Source organism: Rosa rugosa, chromosome 3 (assembly GCF_958449725.1).
Source record: "Rosa rugosa chromosome 3, drRosRugo1.1, whole genome shotgun sequence".
In the NCBI taxonomy this organism is placed as follows: Eukaryota; Viridiplantae; Streptophyta; class Magnoliopsida; order Rosales; family Rosaceae; genus Rosa; species Rosa rugosa.
Genome location: NC_084822.1, coordinates 11017133 through 11038576, shown reverse-complemented (window position 1 = coordinate 11038576; position 21444 = coordinate 11017133). Strand labels below are relative to the sequence as shown.

The window sequence follows — 21444 nt, the reverse complement described above, 5'->3', positions numbered from 1 at the left end:
CTGGTCTTGATTGGTGGCCGGTGGAGTGAGAGAGAGTTTGGAGAAGTTTTGCTCTGTTTTGGGTGGTTTCGGACGTGAGAGAGAGAGAATTCGTTTCTTAGCTTAATTGATTCGTTCTTCCACTCATGCATAATCATGTTAAAGCACCGGCCTTCAAATTATGCAATTGTCCACTAACCTTAAATCACGGAACCGGTGTTTGCCACCAAATTGTTTGATTAAAAAAAACTAGGTTATTACATTTCAAATGAACCAGAAGCACTATACTCATTTTTGTTTCCCTTACATTAGAAGGAGATTGAATCCTTAATCTAGCCTAATCCCATCCCTATTTCTCATCCTCACTCACCACCTAGACTGACCTCAAGGGATTTTAAGACCCATATTCATTTCAGAAAAAAAAAAAAAACCCATGTAATTAATCAAAAATAACTTACAAAACGATTTAGGATTTTTTTTTTTTTTTTAGGGGGTTGAGGGTTCGAGTACACTTGTTTGCTTGGAAGTTGAAATACCCCATATATGTGGGAGAGGGAGACTAGTGCTTGTTCAGAAAAGGAAAAACCAGTGCTCAACATGAATGTGGAGGACCAATGCTTCGAGCATTTCTCAGACCAAGACGAAGAAGACGACGATTTTACCATTTCGCAAATTTCTTCTCTCCGTATACCACAATTTCACCCTTCATTCTCTCCATCGGTCTCTCTCGTTGTTTCTTCTCTCTCTGTGAATATACGTTTTGTAAACGCTCAATGGTAGTTTGTTCATGAATAGCAGGTAGAACAGAGGAAGCTATTGGAGACCCAGAAAAAAGGGGTTCAAGACTCGGACAAGTCCTTTCAGTCCAACCCATGACACCCAACGAGTGAGTCACAACGCTTTTCATAACACCCTTGTTCACTTAATTAGTCCTTCTAGTCTTCGTTTTTGCTCTACTTGGATCATATGGGAAAGTGGGAAACCCAGAAATTGTTCAAGCCAAAGAAATTTTGATGATAATATATTATGTTCAATCAAACTGTGTATTCTGCTGTGTGTCATAGCGCTTATATCCTAGTTATTTTGATGATTTTGATGGTAGTTTTATTAATTAAAAGAATTGAATGTAGTTTTTTGTGATTTTTGACAGAAAGTTTCTGGTGACCATCAGAAGCCTCAAGGGTAGGGTATATTCACCAAAATGTTTAGTTAATTAGCTTATATACTTTAGTGCTAGAAGTGTTGAGTTTGATGCATTTGATTGATTGATTGCCTAGCTGTAAACGGAAGAGAACCATGTTCGAGAATGTTGACAATCCTGAAGATTCTTCAGTCAAAATCCAAGTTGAAGAGATCAAAGCAAAAATAGGAGTGGAAGCCCCCATCTTTGTGAAGGCTATGCAGCCATCAAATGTTGCCAGTGGCTTTTTGTTGGTAATTGAGTCTAAACTAAAAGCATTTTAGCAAGTTTAGAAGCATCAGACTTGGAGTGCTAGATAAACATGATTGAAGCTTTGCACTTAATTTTACTATTGACAGGCATTGCCTAAGCAATTCTGCCATTCGCATTTGCCATCCCATGATGCAACAATAATTTTAGAAGATGAAAGCGGGGAGAAATACAGAACAAAGTTTATTGTGCAAAAGGACAAGAGCATACTGAGTAGTGGATGGAGAAGGTTTTGCTTTGCTAACAAGTTAGTTGTTGGTGATGTTTTAGTATTCCATTTGGTCAGGCCTTTAAAGTTCAAGGTATGCCATTTCTTTGTTTAAAATTTTACAAGAATTTCTTGGTAAAACCACCAAATTTAGTGGGACATATTTGATTAGCCTTACTGTCCACTTGAGTTGGTTTTCATAATTTGTGAGGATGAAAGCTTATTCTGATACCTTTGAATGTGGTGTGTCAATCTGATTTCTTGATATGTATATCCTGTCCTGTTCTAGTTTTTAGTTGATTGTTCTCTGTACACTGTTACAGGTGTACATAATGGGAACACATAGTTTAGCTGAAGTGGAAGCGGCTTTCAGCCTCTTGAAGTTCGGTTCCTGCACCAAACAAACAGCTTTTGGTACTCTCTCTATTTTACTTTGCTCCTACATAATTTTTTTATGATCTCTTAATCACTGCATGAGAACCTGGAAATTCTAATATGATGATATGATGAAAAATTATGCAGAGGAGATAAGTCCAATGCCTCTTCCAAAAGATGTCTGTCAAGTTCATATTGATGAGAAGACAAGTTTGACATTAGATTCTAATGCTGCACTGATAGATGAGGAGTACAATGAAGAATTTGGCTTCAACATTTTAGAAGATGTTGGACTTCCAATACCAGCTACTGATTTTGGTGATGTTGAAAATACCAAGGATTTTACCATTCTCGTGAATGGTGTGAGTATAAATTCTTGTCTCTCCGAAGAGATCAGAAATAGGTATTATGATCTATGCTGCTCGCAAAGGTCATTTCTGCACAACCATCTCCTCGAAAGTATTAATGGTAAGTTAGCTGCTGAAATAATAACCGAAACTATTAACATCGCTAATGCCATTAGAGCTTGCAGGCTTTCCACCCCCCATGGTGCTTATGTATTGTGGGAGAAGACTTTAGATGCCTTTGAGATTTTGGGTATGAATGTTGGATTCTTACGTGCTCGGCTGAAGCGGCTTCTGAGCCTTTCTTTCAGGACCAAACAGGCTCTGATAAGGAAATCAAAGGAGGCTAAACTTGAGCAAGCTCGTGCAAAGGACAAGGTGATAACTCTTGAATCCAAGTATTGGAAATGGAAAGAGAGGATGGTAAGTGCTGATGCTAAGATAGAGGCTCTAAAGGAAGTTGCAGAGAGGCGTGAACTTTTCTTCCAGGAAGAGGCTGTTGCTCCATGGGGATGAGAAGAATTGTTTTAGCATTTGGCAATTGGCAATTGGCATATAGTTTTACGATACGACGTAGACAAGAATAGTGAAAAGAAGAAACACGCCCACACCCAGAGTCGCAAAGTTTCAAGTTCCTCTTTGCCACTTACTCGAGTATAAAATGTAGTTAATGACATAGCATGCGTCTTGCTCCTGGATTCGTATTTGCAATATTTTTTTAGTTTTTTTTTCTTGTATGAAATGTTATTCACATCCAAGTAGGAACATGATAAGAAAAAAGATTGACATCACTTTTGTTCGAAAATGTCTAGCTAGTCCTATTGTGCTGAGGAGAAGAACAAACTTTTTAGTCATAATTACTTAGTATGAGATCATTGGATTCTACATGACTAGATGATGAAGAGTCTTGACGCATAAAATTAGCGCCAGAGTCAATTCCCAACTAGACAGCGAAAAGCAACACATGATTCAAGCCTCATCTTAAATGGAAAGTTTAGAATTAGATGTTAGACTGAAACATTCAACCTGATTGGAGAGAATGTCTATGGTATATTAATGTATCAATACATCATGTATTGTTATACTACCTTGATTTGATCTCGAACTAGTGTACTTTTATATTGGTACGTTAATGTAATGTAGACGAATCCCAATCGGCAAATAAATTGAATTAGACCGGAAGGGTAAGAAGAACCGACAAGGCAAATCAATACTTGTTAAGTGAAACTTATTTAGAAAAAAAAAACAAAAAAAAAGATGATACCTAATTAGATTATCATGAGTGTACATAATGAATTCAGCACTTGAACAACAACACTCTTTATGTAGATTTATAACTACTTTTCAATGATATTTTTTTTAGTAGAAACGATACCCTTTTTTTTTCACCCCACCTATGTTAATAAGATATGAACATATTACCTCTATAATGCTGATTATTCTAGATAACTAACGGATAATAACTCACTGACTTTTCAATGGTACTAGATGGTCGAGATATATCCAACAACAGGTAACTGCTTCTTCTGGAGATCTTATTATGTTAGATTATTAGTAATAATTGATATGATTGCGGACCTTTGTGTATTCTCAGAGAAATTAGTATCTCCGAACAAGTGGACTATCTACTTAAGCAAGCCACTAGTGTAGACAATCTTTGCAACATGTATGAAGGTTGGACACCAAGGATTTGAACTTGTGAAGCTACTGCCTTCTATATGTATGAGGCGGATTAATTGAGAATGGGGTTGGTTACACCGGGAAAGGGATTAATTGCTTCAGCAATCCCGTCTCTTTTGGCTTCATATCTCCTGATCATTTAAATGAGCAATGGTGATTATTTCATAAGAAATTGGCCGTCAATGTCTAATAGCTGCAGTTGTTGGTGATATCTGGTTCATTAGACCTTGCCCTTTCTGCAATGGCCAGCTGTGTCTTTGGTGGAGGATAACTTGAAATTTTTCAAGTGTTATCTCCCTCTAAATTGTGGTGTCTTGGGTGAGATTATGCATGTGGCTTGAGAAACAGTCTCATGTGGGACTCGTGTTAGTTCGTATTTGGTGATTGCTAAGCTGTCTTCCCTGCTTATAAAGATGGTACAACTTCGCAGACACCATTGTGGCAGACTGGCAGGAGAATGCCATGTGAAGCACTATGAAGAAAATTTCAGATTTTAGTAGCAAGGTGCACTACAGGAAAACAAGCCATTTACGACGTGCAAAACACGCCGTAAATGACAATTTACGACGTGAAAATCCGGGCAAAAATGCGCCCTTATAGACCGCGTCGTAAAAAAATGAAATTTTTTATCTTTTTACGGCGTGCATTTTGCACGCCGTAAATGACCCAAAAGCATGCCGTAAATTTTGGTTTAAGGCATGCTTTGCACGCCGTAAATTCAATTTTTTTTTAAATAAAAAAAAAATATTCTCTGTTGTTCCAATGTCACCCAGAAACACTATAAATAAAAAGAATAACAAATCTGTCGTTGTTGCAATTTCATAAGAGAACATTCACTTGTATAAAAAATTGAGCAGTATACAAACAAATGTTGTGGAAGCAATAACAAATGAAGCTTATAGCAAAACCAATACAAATAAAATGAACCTAAAGTGGTAGTGTAAAGCCATTGGGGTGGATTGCCTCAACCGTTCACTGCACATTGCCACATTCCACTTCAAATACATCTTGTGTCTTAAAAGAACAGCTTTACTTGGATCTCCATGATAAATTCAACACTTACGGATTACTGAGTTCAATTCTCAGTATCATGAGAAGCACTGCCACTGCCCACAAGGAGTCTGTATCACAAGTTTACTACCAATGTAAGTACATGATTACTGTCTTCTTCGACTTTGTGTACTTGCATTTTCTGGCATTGCTCGTGTTAAATGGTAATACATATTTAGCCAGGTTGTCCAGTTCTTTTGGCAATTACTGATATGAGGATGTCTTCCTCATTTTGTAGGCAATCAGCTCACTTTTGCACAGGTTGCATTTGGTTTAGAAGATCTTACCTCAGCATACAGGAATATCAGAAGTATCAAACATCCACAATATAGGAAATTCTTGATTTCGTCAATGACATCTGTCGACCACCTCTTCCTTTTTGGTCTGAGAATTTCTTTGTTTGATAATAAGTATTCTTATTAAAGAGAGATCAATTGCTAAATAAGGTTCTCTGTGATACACCTTTTACATTACAAATGATATTTTAGTCTCGGGTATGTCCTAGGTAAATTGGTAAATCAAATTTGTTGGTCCAAAAAAAATTCCTAGTCTTTATTATAAAGGAATTTTTTTACTAGTCTTCGACTGGAGGGCAGTGAAGAAGTAATTAAAGTATAACTTTCTTGGTAATGACTAATGGCCACTGTTTTTTATCCATTCATTCTTGAAAAATGGTAATACCACTAGCTTGCTGTGGTTTCGGACATTCTCAACTTTGGATAAGAAACAAGAAACTTGACACATCACGTAACCGACCAATGTGGTTGCTTGTTTCTATCAAAGCCAACAGGTATTTCTTCTTCAAGCGTGCCTGTACTGTGTGCATGCTTCTTATATAAATATCGACCATACCTAGTTCCTATCTTCAAAACAATCCCAAGTTTCAGAACAATATCTCACTCTCTAATTTCGGGAAGTACTTGAAGTTGAAGATTTCTCTATCTTTGATCTATAATCGTTGAAGATTTCGAGTCATGTCTGCGCTGGTGTATATGTGGAGTAATGAGACCAAGGAGCAGAGCCAGAAGGATCAAACCCCTTCGTCGAATGCCTCGGCCTCATCAAGCACTAATGTTGGGGTTAACCAAAGGAAAGGAAGGATGAGCTCGTCAACCTTGTCAGCTCCTGTTTTCGGCAGAGTCCTGCGTGTCATCTCACTTTTGACACGCTATTCGTCTGAAGCCTCAGTTTCCATGCTTGTAGAGTGGTTTAGCCCTTGAAGATGGGTAGTTGTGTCAATTTATTTCTTCAGCTTTTTGCTTCTTATCTTTTTCTTTGCTTGACTTCCAAATCAATGACAGTGTTAAGGTTTGTAATAATGAAAGTACATATGGTAAATTTAAGACCCCATAGAACGTCTCAGTACATGAACATGCATGATATTGTCAAACTATTGACTTGAGAAGACCATTCTGAACTGTGTAATTAAGCCAACACTATCACAGAATCTAATTAAGCTAGCTAATTACTGGTATTATACAACTTCACTTGATAGAAGACAGAAAACAAAAGTGTTGAGATTAGAAAAGTAAGGCCGAGGGGACCCAACAGTCCATGGGAACGGAAAAAAAAGTTTGCAGCCATTCTTGAGTCTTGACTAGCTAATGTGAACGCTCATATGTATTCACACTGAAGTTTCCACTGATGTTTCAGTGACTCACAACTCGATTACGTACTTTCGTTGAAGGTAACAGGAAACTGCTCTGCACATTGCCAATCAAACACCATAGAACGTCTCAGTGTGATATTGTGGAATTATTGACTTGAGAAAACCAGTCTGAACTATGTAATTAAGCCAACACTGTAAGCTATGACATGGCTTACATATGGAACTGGACATTGCTTAGAGTTCATACACTGATATGCGAGTGTACATACATTCATATAAATATGTAATTTGATCAGATCGAGTTTAAACAATAGGTGTATAAGCTGTCAATTAGTCTTGACTTATGGATAAGCTTATATATATTATTTTGAATTCAAAATAGAAATACAGTTGCAGAGCAGTTAAATAGGCAGTTAAGCAATGAAATCAGTTTCTTTATGGATGAAACTGATTTGCTGCATTGCTATATGTATATGTCAGATTGGTCCCTTCTGATGCACGAGTACGTTGTTCTTGTTGTTAGTCCCATATACTAAAAGAACATAAGGGTGAAATCAGGAGAAGACTATCATGGACAGTGGGAGTGCATCGAGTAAGTTTTCTGGGTTCATAATCTCTTGTGTTCTTGTTTTCTGCAGGTTCAGGATTGATATGTTGTTTTCAATCCCTATTTCATACTTACATTCAGTGTTAGAGTTTGAATGGAAATCAGTTTCCATTGAAGAGGATTAGATCTGTCTCAAAGGGATCCGTTAAGGATTTTCTTCCTCACTCGGATCCATCTCAAGGGGATATTACCTCTCCAAGATCTGTCTAGAGGAGATTTCACCTCACTTGAATCTTCCTCAAGGAGATTTCTTCTCACTTGGATTTAACTCAAGGAGATTTCCAAACACTGTTGGAACAGAATTCAGTTTTTGAATATACATGATTTGATCTAGTATAGGTTCTAAATTATGTGTTTGTGATTGCTTAAGCATACTGTTTCTAACAATTGGTATCAGAGCAACCATACATAGATCAATTACATGTTGAAGAAACTAACTGCATTACAATTGTGAATTCTGGGAATTTTTTGTTCATATAATCCGCATACAGTTATCTACATGTATATTGCATATCTGATGCATCTATCCACACATGCATGCTCTCACCTTTGCAAATCCATTTTGCTCTGGATTGATGTAAATGAAATTGGGTTCTCCCAAATTTAGTATTCATTACCCTCATTTAGTGAGAGGAGGAGAAAACGACCTGTTTGGACCCAAAATGAGCATTTTGGTCTGACAAGGCGTGTCTTGGAGAAATTGAGCCAAAGTCAGTGGCTCAAGATATATATTGTCGACAAGTTCGAAATATATATTTAGAGGCTAAATAAAGCCTACTATGGAAGCATGAAAAGTCAACTTTAGCACATTTTTCCTACTTCGGCTAGGAGAAACCGAGCTAAACAGAAGGAGCGGCCGCCTGACCAAATGAACTCTAAATGAGCTGAAACTCTGCAGATCCATTCTAGACAGCCCAAAGATCATTTCTTATGAAGAGTGCCAGAGCTAGTTTTGAGTGGAAGGCCTTCAAACAATCAATCCAATTTTCTGCAGAAGTAAAACTGGAAAACTGGACCTGTAAGAGGTCCAGCAGCATTTCCGGCCCAACCACATGGAAATAAATTCTGAAATTTTACCACAACAATCTACATTCATGGTGGATCATTTCATACGAAGAAATCGAAGGTTGAATCTGAGTTCTTAGTGGAGATAAAAATTGAAGGATAAGGGAGCAGAAAATGACTTAAACCTAACAATTAAATTCCATTAAGTGTTTAAGTATTCAAACCTAACATTCCATTAATGTTTAGTGCTAAAACCTAACCCATTATGAGTTGTTTAAGGGCAAATAGTGTTGCTTGGAAGCCTATATATAGAGGCTACAACAAGTATCATCTCACCAATTCAAACAACACCAACACATACCAATTCACTCTACAAACATCTCTAAGATGATCTAAGTTCTCTCTAGAGCAAACCTCTCTAAGAGCAACTCCTTTCCTTCTCTTTCTCTTATAGGTGATCACACTCTAAGTCCTAGTCTCCTCAGGAGCCGACTATCAGTGCCACCAAACCCTCTGTCAACGTACTTCGGTCCTAGTCTCCTCGGGAGCCGATTGTAGTACCACGACCAAAGACCAATTCATAAATCAAAACATCTCTAAGATGATCTAAGTTCTCTCTAGAGCAACCTCTCTAAGAGCAACTCCTTTCCTTCTCTTTCTCTTATAGGTGATCACACTCTAAGTCCTAGTCTCCTCAGGAGCCGACTATCAGTGCCACCAAACCCTCTGTCAACGTACTTCGGTCCTAGTCTCCTCGGGAGCCGACCGTAGTGCCGCGACCAAAACCAATTCAAAGACCAATTCACTCATCAATACATCTCTAAGATGATCTAAGTTCTCTCTAGAGCAAACCTCTCTAAGAGCAACTCCTCTCCTTCTCTTTCTCTTATCGGTGATCACACTCCTAGTCCTAGTCTTCTCGGAAGCTGACTTTCAGTGCCACCAAACCCTCTGTCAACGTGCTTCGGTCCTAGTCTCCTCGGGAGCCGACGGTAGTGCCGCGACCACAACGGTTACAGAACCAGCCAAGCAAGGGTAACGCCCTAGCAACCCAGCCAAGCTAAAGTCACGCTTTAGCAAGATCTCAATACTTCCCGGTGATGTCGCTCTGCTCAATCTGCAATATTTAGTATCGAATTGTGAACAAGAAGAAGCTCAGCAAAAGTCCTCACCACGAGGCATAAAGAATCCCGCGACGAGGTTGGTGCTCTCCTCGTCTACAATCGCTTGATAGAAGTCAGGTCAAGGGACACCCCCGACGACCGCACCCGAACGGTGCTGGCACGCCCGCGCAAGAAAAGAGACTGTTGACCAGCTGCAACAAAACTGGAGCCAAACACGACCAGAGAGCAATTAAGGCAATCACCAACCTCTATCACTTCTATTGATCGTCTCTAGCCTTCTACCAAGTTGGTGTTGATCCAGGCCTTACTTTATGAGCAGATAAGATATCTATCCTAAATATTAGTTTTCGATTTGGTGAATTCCCTTGAGGTATTATAGTGAAACTGTAATTTTATTTGGTTATTGATATTAATGTATGCTGCTTACATTGTTAGTGTGTGGCTAAATTAATTAGTATGTGTTGATGTATTACTTGGATTATAATTGATGAGTGGATCTTGGAGAAGCATCAATGGATTCTGGAACTACATCGTGTTAGTATCACATACTCTTATCAGTTTTGTTTTCTGGTTTTAATATTTAATTTGCTGCAGATTGTATTTTGGCCTTGATTCATGTTGCTGTTGATTTACAATCTCATATTTGGCATAGTCATGTTAATTATCTAGCATGTGTAGATCTGTATAATAGCATACTCAGGATTAACCAAAATTCATAGTCAGTTATACCTACATGATTTGCATGACAGATCTTGACAAATGTTGTTGCTATTTTAATTATCTCAATTGCTATATATGTCCAAGTGTTTACATGGTTAGAGATAATTGTTGTTTTAATGGTCAGCAACAAGAACAAATTTGGCTTTGTCATTCATACATTACAGATTGAGCATTATATCATGGGGACATGTGATTGATTACTTGTTTAACTGATGTTCTTTCAATCCGAGCAATAGCCTTAGAACGTTGCTTAGAAATCACAATACTTTTCTTGGTTGGGAAATTGTGTGATGAAAAGGTTTTTGGCCAAAGAAAGAGATTTTAGCAATTTTTCAGATTTTCTGGAATTTCAACTCAGTCACTTACTTTTGCAAAACTGTAATGATCTACTGGGAATTTGAGGTCAGTTTCTTCAGAAGAGTTTTAGCATACATCTTAAAGAGTCATTTGGAACTGGAATCACCTAAAACGGAATTTTCTGGGATTAGTTATGAATTTCCAAAGTCAGGAGTCAGTCACAGAATTTTCTGATATCAGCTTACTTTAGGCAAAAAGCAGACTCCTATATATAACACCTTTGTTTCAAAGAGGACCTCTATTTCATATGAAGATTACATTGTATTCATCTCAATGCATATTTATATTATCCATATTATTTTGAAATGCTAAATGATGGATATGCATGTTTGAAGTTTCTGATATTGATTTTGAAACCTTCATATGTGGTGTGCTGCCGAAGTGGTCTCATATATGAAGATTCTAAAGGATCAAATACACTGATGAAATGTGTAGAATGAATTCTGTTGCATTTTGCATATGAAAATGCTATCAAAATAGTCTCATATAGATAGCAATGAAACTGTCTTCAATTTCATCAGAAAAGAGATCATGAAACTTAAAATTAAATTTGGTCCTAATTTCCAAAGAAATTCTGCATCAAACATTTGGTTTCATAACCTTGTATATATTAGGTGAATGAGCATTCAGAACTATTAGAGAATAGTACTCCACAAGGGATGTCAAATCTCGAAAATAGAAGAGTTCATTTTCTGCATATATACATACATATTTTAGTAAATGGCTTTCAGGTTGGTCATGATCACATTGTTGATATAAAGTCAATTAAATCTTCTTAGATGCTAAATGCTGTCAAAATGGCTTAGTGTAAAGGAGATTAATTGTCTTGTTTGGTTTTCAACAATAAAATCAAGCAACTTAAAATTTAATTTGATCCTTATTTCCAAAGAAGTCTGGTATCAAACATTTGGTTCTTGATTTTGTATATGATGAAAATTGAACATTCAGATATCATTAGAGATTAGTACACCCCAAAGGATGTCAAAATCTTGAAAATGGTTGAGTTCTATTTTCTGAACATATGCATTTGGTGTGAAATGAATGTTCAAGTCATGAATTTTCATTTTATTTGGGACATATAGACAATTCTAGTGTTATGATAAACTAGAATGATTTTACTGATCAATTTCATATACATCTATTCATTTTCCTTTGAGCATCAATCAGGTTGAACTACATGATGACTCAAATTTCAGAAAATGGTAGAGGAACATTGAGTTGAACTTGGGAGTACAAGATTATGATCATGTGCTGAAGGAAATCCATCTGAGAACTGGCAGCAAATAGAAGAAGGAGACGCATCAAAATGAATTAATCCAGTTCTTCAACTTCAACAGACGAGGCAATGTTAGTGGAGTTCATTATAAAAAGGGAAAGGTACACCTTTTGGATGGGTCTAAAGTTTGAGTAAGAAAAGCACTAGAGGTCTAGAGTAACTGAAAAGGATGATGGAGAATTTATGGATCAGATTATATGGGAAATCTGTGAGAGTTCCAGCTTTTGATTTTCTGACTCCTCCTTCTTCATGCATTAATCATGCGTTGATAATTTCCTAGACATAATTCTTCTTGTGGTGCTCTTGCTCAGTATGTATATGAAAGTCAACAAAAAGAGTTTATGTTCCAGCAAGTTATCTAGGCTTTTGAAGTTAGCAAATAGTCTCGACCATTTTCAATGGCGGTGTTGGATTTCTGTACTTGTTCTTGACAGTTTGGATTTTGGAAAAGAAGTTGAGGAATATACATACTATTTTGGCTTTTGAATTGGTGGTTAAATTCATTGATGAAAATAGAGAGGGAGAAAGTTATGAAGGATTGATAGATACTGAAGTTGCACAAAGAAAATAGAGCAGAAAGTTGCAATACGATAGATGTTCATGGAGCAACTGACCAAGCAAAACAAATTGAGCCATCCTCCCAGCCATTAGCTAGCATTAAAGACTATCATGACAGAGAATAGGGATGGTAAAAGATCCTTATTAGATGGAAATTCTACAAGAGATATTACATGAAGAGGATCAAGTTACTCCTAGGCTGATTACATTTTGGTGGAGGATATTATGGCTGCAATGAATAATGATTTATATAGACCAAAGCTTTCTAATGGTGCTGGAGATATGAAACTAACTACTGGAATTTTGGAGCCTGTACCCATCAAACCTATGTAGGAAGAGGATGATGTTTACTTGAGGATACGAACAGATGCATTAAGGATGATGAGGTCAGCGTCTCAGCATTCGAAAGCTGCCACTAATGTCTTTGTAAGAGGTGACCATTGTTCTGCTCAACAACACTCAATCAAGGCTAGAGAAGAATGGTTAGTTGCTGAAAGCCTCAATAAAGGGCAGCTAAGGAAACCTTAAGTATCAGGAATTTGCAAAAAATGATGTTTGGAAATTAGATTTACATGGTCTTCATACATCAGAAACAATTCGTGCATTGCAAGAACACATGGAGAAAAGTTGGATCAACTACATCATCAAGACAAAGATCAACATTCTTACAAGCCATAACAGGTTCACAAATTGTCTCGATCTTGTGTACATGCATATATATATATATAACAAAGTCATCAAAGTCATCAATGTTGAAGAATCCAAAGTAGTTGGATATATGATAAGCAGTGGCACAAAAGTACTCGGCAAGGCAGCAAGAAGTATGGTTAATGAGATTAAGGAGTATGTTACAGGAGAGGAGGTTGGGACTATACATGTTTATGGAATGGCTGATTCTAGAAATATAGCAGTAGGTGGTTCAGAAATAGATGCAGACTCATCAAAAGTAGCTAATGAAATGGATAAGTGATTTATCTATCAAGACAACAATATATCAGTTTCAGATTAGGATTGCAGCAATATATCAATCCTCGACAAAGGAGAAAAATCCAAGTGTGCAACACAACATGATTCAATTGTGGATAATGTCATTACTGGCACAAATGTACAAAATGAGCAGATTGCAGGTGGTACAGTGTCAATATAAACCATAGAAATTGCAGAAGCATCACAAACTATAATCTTGAGAAAATCCTTAAGAGCAAGAAAACCAGCCACATCAGATGATAATTACATGTATCTGATCGTCATGGTGACTGATTTAGAAGAAAAGAATTATCTTATTTCAGTTATAGAAGCAATGCAGTCTATGAATAATGAAAAATGCAAAAATTTAAATGCTGCAGCTTGAAGGTTTTGTAGAAGATGATCACTAAGACCAGTGGGAGAAACTTCATTTTTCTGATCCTATATGTTGATGATCATATGTTATCTTCTAGCAGCAATATTTGTTTGTTGAAGGAAACAAAAGGAGAGTCAACAATTTCCAAGGGAGATGAGTCTCATAAAGATTAGTACCCCAAGAATGCATTACCGAAGAAAAGCATGGAAAATATGTCATATACAAGGTTAGTTGGATGTTCGTCATTCTTACTTATCATGGTATAGAGTGGTTTTCATTGTTCTGCAGTAAATTGGTCAGTAAAGTTCATCTACATTTATGCAATTTCACCTTATTGTCTTCTGCATACTCAAGTTGTACAAATTCAGTTGGCTATCAATGAATAGCAAATCTTGCAGATTGACAATATTAAGTAGTGTGAAATATAATTTGGTTGCCAATTCTATTAATTTAGAAATTTTGTTAGGACTTCAAGCATACATGTGATTAAATGCATTTATAACACAAGTATGCTTATACTGCTATGGGTGAAATTCATGTGATTATAGTCTGTTACAAGGTGATCTTGGAACACTGGTGTCTATCCTCATTCACCATGTTGTTCTTAGGTTTCTTGAAGCAGGCATAATTGACAGAATTATTAATCAATTGAATTTGAATCACTTAAGTGTTTAAACTCACAGTGCACACTTTAGTAGATCAATTTATATTTATATAATGTATGATTGTCATATATGATTTTGAGGCAATGTCAAGTTCAGTGGGAGATTGTAAGCTATGACATGGCTTACATATGGAACTGGACATTGCTTAGAGTTCATACACTGATATGCGAGTGTACATATATTCATATAAATATGTAATTTGATCAGATCGAGTTTAAACAATAGGTGTATAAGCTGTCAATTAGTCTTGACTTATGGATAAGCTTATATATATTATTTTGAATTCAAAATAGAAATACAGTTGCAGAGCAGTTAAATAGGCAGTTAAGCAATGAAATCAGTTTCTTTATGGATGAAACTGATTTGCTGCATTGCTATATGTATATGTCAGATTGGTCCCTTCTGATGCACGAGTACGTTGTTCTTGTTGTTAGTCCCATATACTAAAAGAACATAAGGGTGAAATCAGGAGAAGACTATCATGGACAGTGGGAGTGCATCGAGTAAGTTTTCTGGGTTCATAATCTCTTGTGTTCTTGTTTTCTGCAGGTTCAGGATTGATATGTTGTTTTCAATCCCTATTTCATACTTACATTCAGTGTTAGAGTTTGAATGGAAATCAGTTTCCATTGAAGAGGATTAGATCTGTCTCAAAGGGATCCGTTAAGGATTTTCTTCCTCACTCGGATCCATCTCAAGGGGATATTACCTCTCCAAGATCTGTCTAGAGGAGATTTCACCTCACTTGAATCTTCCTCAAGGAGATTTCTTCTCACTTGGATTTAACTCAAGGAGATTTCCAAACACTGTTGGAACAGAATTCAGTTTTTGAATGTACATGATTTGATCTAGTATAGGTTCTAAATTATGTGTTTGTGATTGCTTAAGCATACTGTTTCTAACAAACACTACCACAGAATCTAACAAACCAATTAAGCTAGCTAATTACTGGAATTATACGAATTCACTTGACAGAAAACTAAAAACGAAAGTGTTAAGATAAATCAACAGTCGACTATAAGAAAAGTAAGGCAGAGGTGGCCTCTGGTAGACACTTCTGTTTAAGACAGGGAGGGAAAAAAAGTTTGCAGCCATTCTTGATTCTTGATTCTTGACTAACTAATGTGAATGCTCATATGTATTCACACTGAAGTTTCCACTGGTGTCTGTCTCCCAATTTCGCTGAAGGTGCCAGGAAACTGCTTTGCACACTGCCAAACCGAGAGGCCTGATATATATATATATATATATATATATATATATATATATATATATATATATATATATAGGATTTTTCTTAGGTGCGGACGTCCGTACTGAAATTTCGGTACGGATTTCCGGTTTTCACCCACTTTCCGATCACATATTTTGATCTTAACCGTTCATTTTTTAGCTCCTAATGTATAGATCATCTCCACAAAATTTTAGCCAATTTGGTGATCGTTAAGGCATCCAAAATTGCAATTCACACGAACGAACCGAATCTGTCGAACCGGAACCGTTCGTGTACTTTGTTGTAATTTATAGTTTTGGATGCCTTAACGATCACCAAATTAGCTGAAATTTTGCAGAGATGATCTATACATTATGACCTAAAAACTGAACGGTTAAGATGTAAAAATATGATCGAAAAGTAGAGGAAAACAGAAAATCCGTACCGTCCGCACGGTACGGACGTCCGCACCGTAGCCGGACTGATATAGAATTTTTCTCAAGTGCGGACATAACAAGAGATATAGTCCTTGACATAACCAATACCATCCTAAATTCTTTCAATTCAGCCTCCTCACTCATCCTCCTGCAATCAAACACCATGGATCTGAGCAAACCTCAATTCGGAGCCTCTTCCTCTTCCTCTTCTTCCAATCATTCATGCACATATGATGTCTTTCTGAGCTTCAGAGGTCTGGATACGCGCAACTATTTCACAAGCCATTTGCACAGCAATTTGGTTAACAAGGGATTTGAGACCTTTATAGATGATGGGCTTCCGAAAGGAGAAGATATATCACAAAAGCTTCTCGAAGTAATTGAGAGATCAAAGATTTCCATCGTTGTATTTTCTGCCAACTATGCATTTTCAAAGTGGTGCTTGAATGAACTTGTCAAGATCATTGAATGTAAAGAATCCAAGCACCAAATCGTTTGCCCAATTTTCTACAAGGTAGAACCGTCGAATATACGATACCAAACGGGCCAGGTTGGTGATGGAATTGCTGACCTTAGCAAATACGAGGAGAACTTAGAGAAGGTGGAGAGTTGGAAGGCAGCTCTTAGAAAAGCAGCAGATTTGTCTGGGTGGCAGATTAAGGATGGAGGGTACGTATGTTCAATCTCAAGCATCTCATCTTTATATTGTAGATTTTAACATTCTACCATTCACAGATAGTTAACTTAGTTAACAGATTGCATAATGTTTAATCTTACCCATGCATCAATAGTTTCACTAACTAATGGACTGCATTTATAGTCTAATCTTGAATATGATTTAGTCCGTCATTGATCTGTCTCCTTAAAAATTAGACATGTAGGAAAGTTTAAACTAAATGTTTCATATGCTTTTACATTTACAGGAATGAAGCGAATATCATTGGTAAAATTGTTAAAGATATCTCAACCTATATAACAAAATCCACCCTTTTACATGTGGCAACATGTCCTGTTGGAATAGAATCTCGTGTAGAAGACATACTTAAGCTCTTAAATGTAGGGCAAGCCAATCCTCACATGGTAGGGATATGGGGAATTGGCGGAATAGGAAAGTCAACACTTGCGAAAGCTGTTTACAATTCAATTAGCAATAAGTTTGAACATAGCTGTTTCTTGGCAAATGTTAGAGAGGAATCATCTTCATCTGGAGGTCTTGTCAAGCTACAAAACAATTTTCTTAAGAATATAGAGAGGGATCCACCTAATGTGGAAAATGTTGCTGAAGGAATCACTCTACTGAAGCAAAAACTAAGCCAGAAAAAGGTTCTCTTAGTTATTGATGATGTGGACTGGTTGGGTCAGTTAGAAGCACTTGCTGTAGAGTCTGGTTGGTTTGGTCCAGGAAGTAAAACTATCATAACAACAAGAGATACAAATTGGCTAAGTCCTGATTCAACATATGAGGTCAAGGAATTAAATCATGAAGATGCTTCAAAGCTCTTCAATTGCTATGCCTTCAAAGGAGATATATGTCCGGATGGCTTCTTTGAACTTGCAACTGAGGTAATACATTATGCTAAAGGGATTCCGTTAGTTTTGGAAGTTTTGGGGTCAGACCTATGTAGTAAAAAGGATAAGGATGTATGGAAAGCTGCATTAGAGTATTACAGGAGATGTCCTAACAAAGAGATTCAAAAAATTCTCCAAAGAAGTTACGATGGATTGCATGATCAGATACAAGAAGTTTTTCTTCATATTGCATGTTTCTTTAAAGGTGATAAAAAAAGTTATGTGATTGATGTACTGCAAAGCTGTGACCTGAATCCCGAGTATGCTCTCGCAGTTCTCGTAGAAAAGGCCTTAATAAAAATTGAGAAAGACAATTGGATTTGGATGCATGATCTTATAGAGGACATGGGAAAAGAAATTGTTCGGCAAGAGTCTCCTGAGATAGGAAAACGTAGTAGACTGTGGCTTTACGAGAATGTTAGCGAGGTCCTTGAGGAAAACACAGTAAGTGATATTTAAAATTATTTAGCTTTATGATATTTAATACATACTTGCTTATAAAATCTTGAAGAATTTTAGAATTTAATGCAAATATTTATTATGAGAAGAAATTGCTTAATTTGACGCAATTGTTGTTAATTAGGGAACAGATAAAATTAAAGCCATCGCGGTGAGAAGAGGAGAATTCCAAACACAAAAGATACAGTTGAACGGCGGAAGCTTCACAAACTTGAAAAATCTTCAAATTTTTAAAGTCGATGGTTATGAGATGCTTAGTGGAGAGAGCGTGGATCATCTCCCCAACCAGTTGAGGGTCCTTGACTGGAGTGATTGTTCATTACTATCGCTGCCAACGAATTTTAATCCGAGGAAACTTGGCATGCTGCGAATGGGTGGGCCCTGCACGACTCCTCTGGGATTGAAATTGAAGGTATTCGAAAGAAAGAATTTGATTGTTTGTTACACATATCATTTCAACCTTTTTCTAATTTGATTTTTGGGTTCTCTTTCTCCCAAACAGGAAATGCGACACTTGAAATCTATCAAATTGTGCGGCTGTGATGGTCTAACCAGAATTCCCGACTTGTCTGGATTAACATGCTTAAAGGAGCTGGACCTGTCTTACTGTAATGATTTAGATGAAGTTGACCCTTCGGTTGGCCGTCTCGATAAGCTCGTCCATTTGGATCTCAGCGGTTGTGAAAAGCTCCGTATGTTTCCGAAGGTGATCAGCCTGAAATCTTTGGAAACTCTAGATCTCTCTGATTGAGTTGTTCCCTGAAATTGAGGGAGACATGAAGTCTTTGAAATACCTGAATCTAAGTACGACTGCCATCAAAGAGTTACCTTGCTCAGTTGGAAATCTCACTGGCCTTAAATCCTTGGATCTAGGTTGGTGTTATAAACTTACAAATGTACCATCGAGCATTTTCTATGAATTGCATTGTCTGGAGGATCTTGATCTAGAGCGCTGCTATAGCCTAGTTACATTTCCAACAAAGTCAGAATCACTTCCTCCACCGGTCTTTTCAACTAACCTGACGAGATTACAAGTTCGTCTGACCGGATGCTGGCAGCTTAAAGAAATTTCAGAATTTCCACGAGAAATAGATGGCTTATTTGTGAGTGGTTGTGAGTCATTAGAAAGAATCTCAAAGTTGTCAAAAATTTTGGAGGGGAAAGATTCAAAAATGTTCGGTCAGTTGGACTTGACTTCCTGCGTACTCTGCGATGATCTGGCTTGTCAACTAGTATCAGGGGTTGACGTTGACAAGCGACTATTTCATCTGGCCAACAAGAGAACCGGAGGAATATTGATGGAAGAGGCAGAGGAAGAATTGATGGAAGAGGCAGAGGAAGAATTGATGGAAGAGGAATAATTGATGGAGGAGGTAGAGGAAGAATCGATGGAAGAGGAAGGGGCAGAGGCAGTGAAATTGACGGCTCTGTTGATGGAGGAGGTAGAGGAAGAATTGATGGAGGAGGCAGAGGAAGAATCGATGGAAGAGGCAGAGGAAGAGGCAGTGAAATTGACGGCTCTGTTGACTCTATTTTTCTCTTGTGTGAAATCTGATGAATTCCGAGTAACATTTCCTGCAAGTGCTCCACTTCCAAACTGGTTCACCTGCCGTCACGATGTGAATTGGCATGTGCATTGGGATGAGGATAAGGATCTGAATTGGAAAGTGATAAATGAAGAGCATGAGTTTTGCATTGAAATTCCTCAAAACTCCAATTGGGACAACAAAGGGTTGGCTCTCTGTTTAGTCAATCATCGCATTCTGATTACCTCACTCATTTTGTTTACATCAATGGAATAAAGTTTGATGAGCAACAGATCTGGGGGGACGTAGTGTGGGTGCATTATATTCCATTCGTGACAGTAAAAAAGAGGTTGAGTGAAAGTGGGATATCGTCACCTGATATGTTTCGAGTTATGTTTCGTCTCAGAGAAAATTTTATTGAAACAGAAATGCCTTTTGGGGCAAGCTGGGGAGTCCACCTGATCGAAGATTTGGAAGGAGAAGACCGATGATAGTTCAGCTGACTTCCAGTAGGTTCATTATCTTTTTCTTTTTGTGTGTTTTGAGGCTTCTTTTATAGCGTACTATCATTCTCAAAATCAAAATCATATTTGAATCAGAAACGCATTCTGTTGTCCAGGTATATGCTGATTCTGCTGCCACTAAGGATGACATTCACACACCCAAGTTACAAAACACTTACCTCGGAAGAACTACTCCTTTAAAAGCATGATGCTCGATCATCATAACACAATGTGAAGGTAGTTATTCCCTGTCTTTGAGATAATGGCACATGCATATGGTGTGTATATATCATATATTGTTTCTACTTCTGAACTTGCCATGTGTAGTAGAACAGAACTAGTCTGGTTGAACACTAAAACATTTATGAATTTCCTCGACTTACTTCGTTCAGGAGTGTTCAATTTTGAGGAAATGATCTAGTGAGTCGTTGGAAGCAAACCTCTAGAGCATGATCAATGGAGTTGATAAGACCAACACTGAGGGTATCTATGTCTGAATTCCTTGTTTGTTCCAGAGCAGTAAAGACACGCACATTGATCAATATTTCAGAAATGAAAGGACAGGTACACAAAAAGCCTTACACTTGAACTGATCTTTTGGTTGAAATCACGTTTTAGCTTGGCTTAATTTAGATCTGCTAGTAACATCCAATAAGTGGGCTGCTTATAAATTGCTCGAGATTGTATTTGGTAATTGGACCTAGTCTGCACTCATGTTTGTAGCCTTTGATTTTTGATGGTTTCTTTTTTTGTAGGGAAAAATCCTTATGCAATGTCTGTATTAAGTTGAGTTGCAAAGGAACTCGATGCTCCAGATATGGCTAATACAATAGGTAATTGCTTTTTTTGGGTGAATTAGTTAGCTAGTTGCTAATAATGGATTTTATTAACAATGGAACTTTTGTATGTATTCAGAGCAAGTGGATTATGTACTTCATTAGCAAGCAAGGTTGGACATACCATGGATTTCATTCAGTTTTTCCTAAGAAGAAGGCAATACATGCCTGTTGCAAGTTTGAGTTATCCTTGATAAAAAGGTTCAAAGGTGTAGAAGAGTTGAGGAAAACAGCATTTGGGCCTCTTAAAAATGTCCGCCCAGATTGAGGAGGACATTGATGCAGAAGAGTTGCAGGCGGGTGGAAGCATTTCACCAAGAGCTTATATTGGAACAACATGGTGATCGATCAACATATATAAAATGCTGAGGTGAACTATATATTCCTTTTGAATCAACAATTAGAGATGGTTTATGAGTTGCTATCATCTGATTAATTAAGGACCCAGCAAGTGTGGGATGATATGCTCAACTTGGGGAAGGAATTTTTCTGTTCAACTGTGGTACAGATTTCTGCTTCCATTGGAGCTTTTAGAGGAGACAGTCTCGTTTG

General features: G+C 37.3%; 2 protein-coding genes across 5 annotated transcripts in view; both read left to right on the top strand.

Moving 5' to 3' along the window:
• The first annotated feature begins 538 nt into the window (after positions 1-538).
• Positions 539-3147, top strand: LOC133739527 (B3 domain-containing protein Os01g0234100-like). 4 transcript variants are annotated; one of them, XM_062167312.1, is made up of 7 exons: positions 539-699; positions 778-865; positions 1130-1161; positions 1257-1413; positions 1519-1731; positions 1961-2051; positions 2160-3147. In XM_062167312.1, exons 4-7 carry the CDS (start codon positions 1276-1278, stop codon positions 2870-2872), a joined length of 1155 nt encoding a protein of 384 aa, XP_062023296.1. In that variant the 5' UTR covers positions 539-699; positions 778-865; positions 1130-1161; positions 1257-1275; the 3' UTR covers positions 2873-3147. The 4 variants fall into 4 exon arrangements, with proteins under 4 accessions (XP_062023296.1, XP_062023297.1, XP_062023299.1 ...); XM_062167313.1 differs by having other exon boundaries at positions 775-865; XM_062167315.1 differs by having other exon boundaries at positions 539-865; positions 2160-2480; positions 2668-2828.
• Positions 3148-16117: 12970 nt separating this feature from the next.
• The window catches only part of LOC133739848 (TMV resistance protein N-like), a 5752-nt gene continuing 425 nt past the window's right edge, over positions 16118-21444 (top strand). Inside the window, exons 1-8 of the mRNA XM_062167657.1 lie at positions 16118-16668; positions 16923-18012; positions 18152-18439; positions 18530-20062; positions 20173-20293; positions 20449-20620; positions 20812-20889; positions 20972-21444. The exon at positions 20972-21444 is cut by the window's right edge and continues 425 nt beyond it. Of these exons, the coding sequence (XP_062023641.1) occupies positions 16163-16668; positions 16923-18012; positions 18152-18439; positions 18530-18778 (2133 nt within the window). The 5' untranslated portion in view covers positions 16118-16162 and the 3' untranslated portion in view covers positions 18779-20062; positions 20173-20293; positions 20449-20620; positions 20812-20889; positions 20972-21444. The remainder of the gene's footprint in view (positions 16669-16922; positions 18013-18151; positions 18440-18529; positions 20063-20172; positions 20294-20448; positions 20621-20811; positions 20890-20971) is intronic.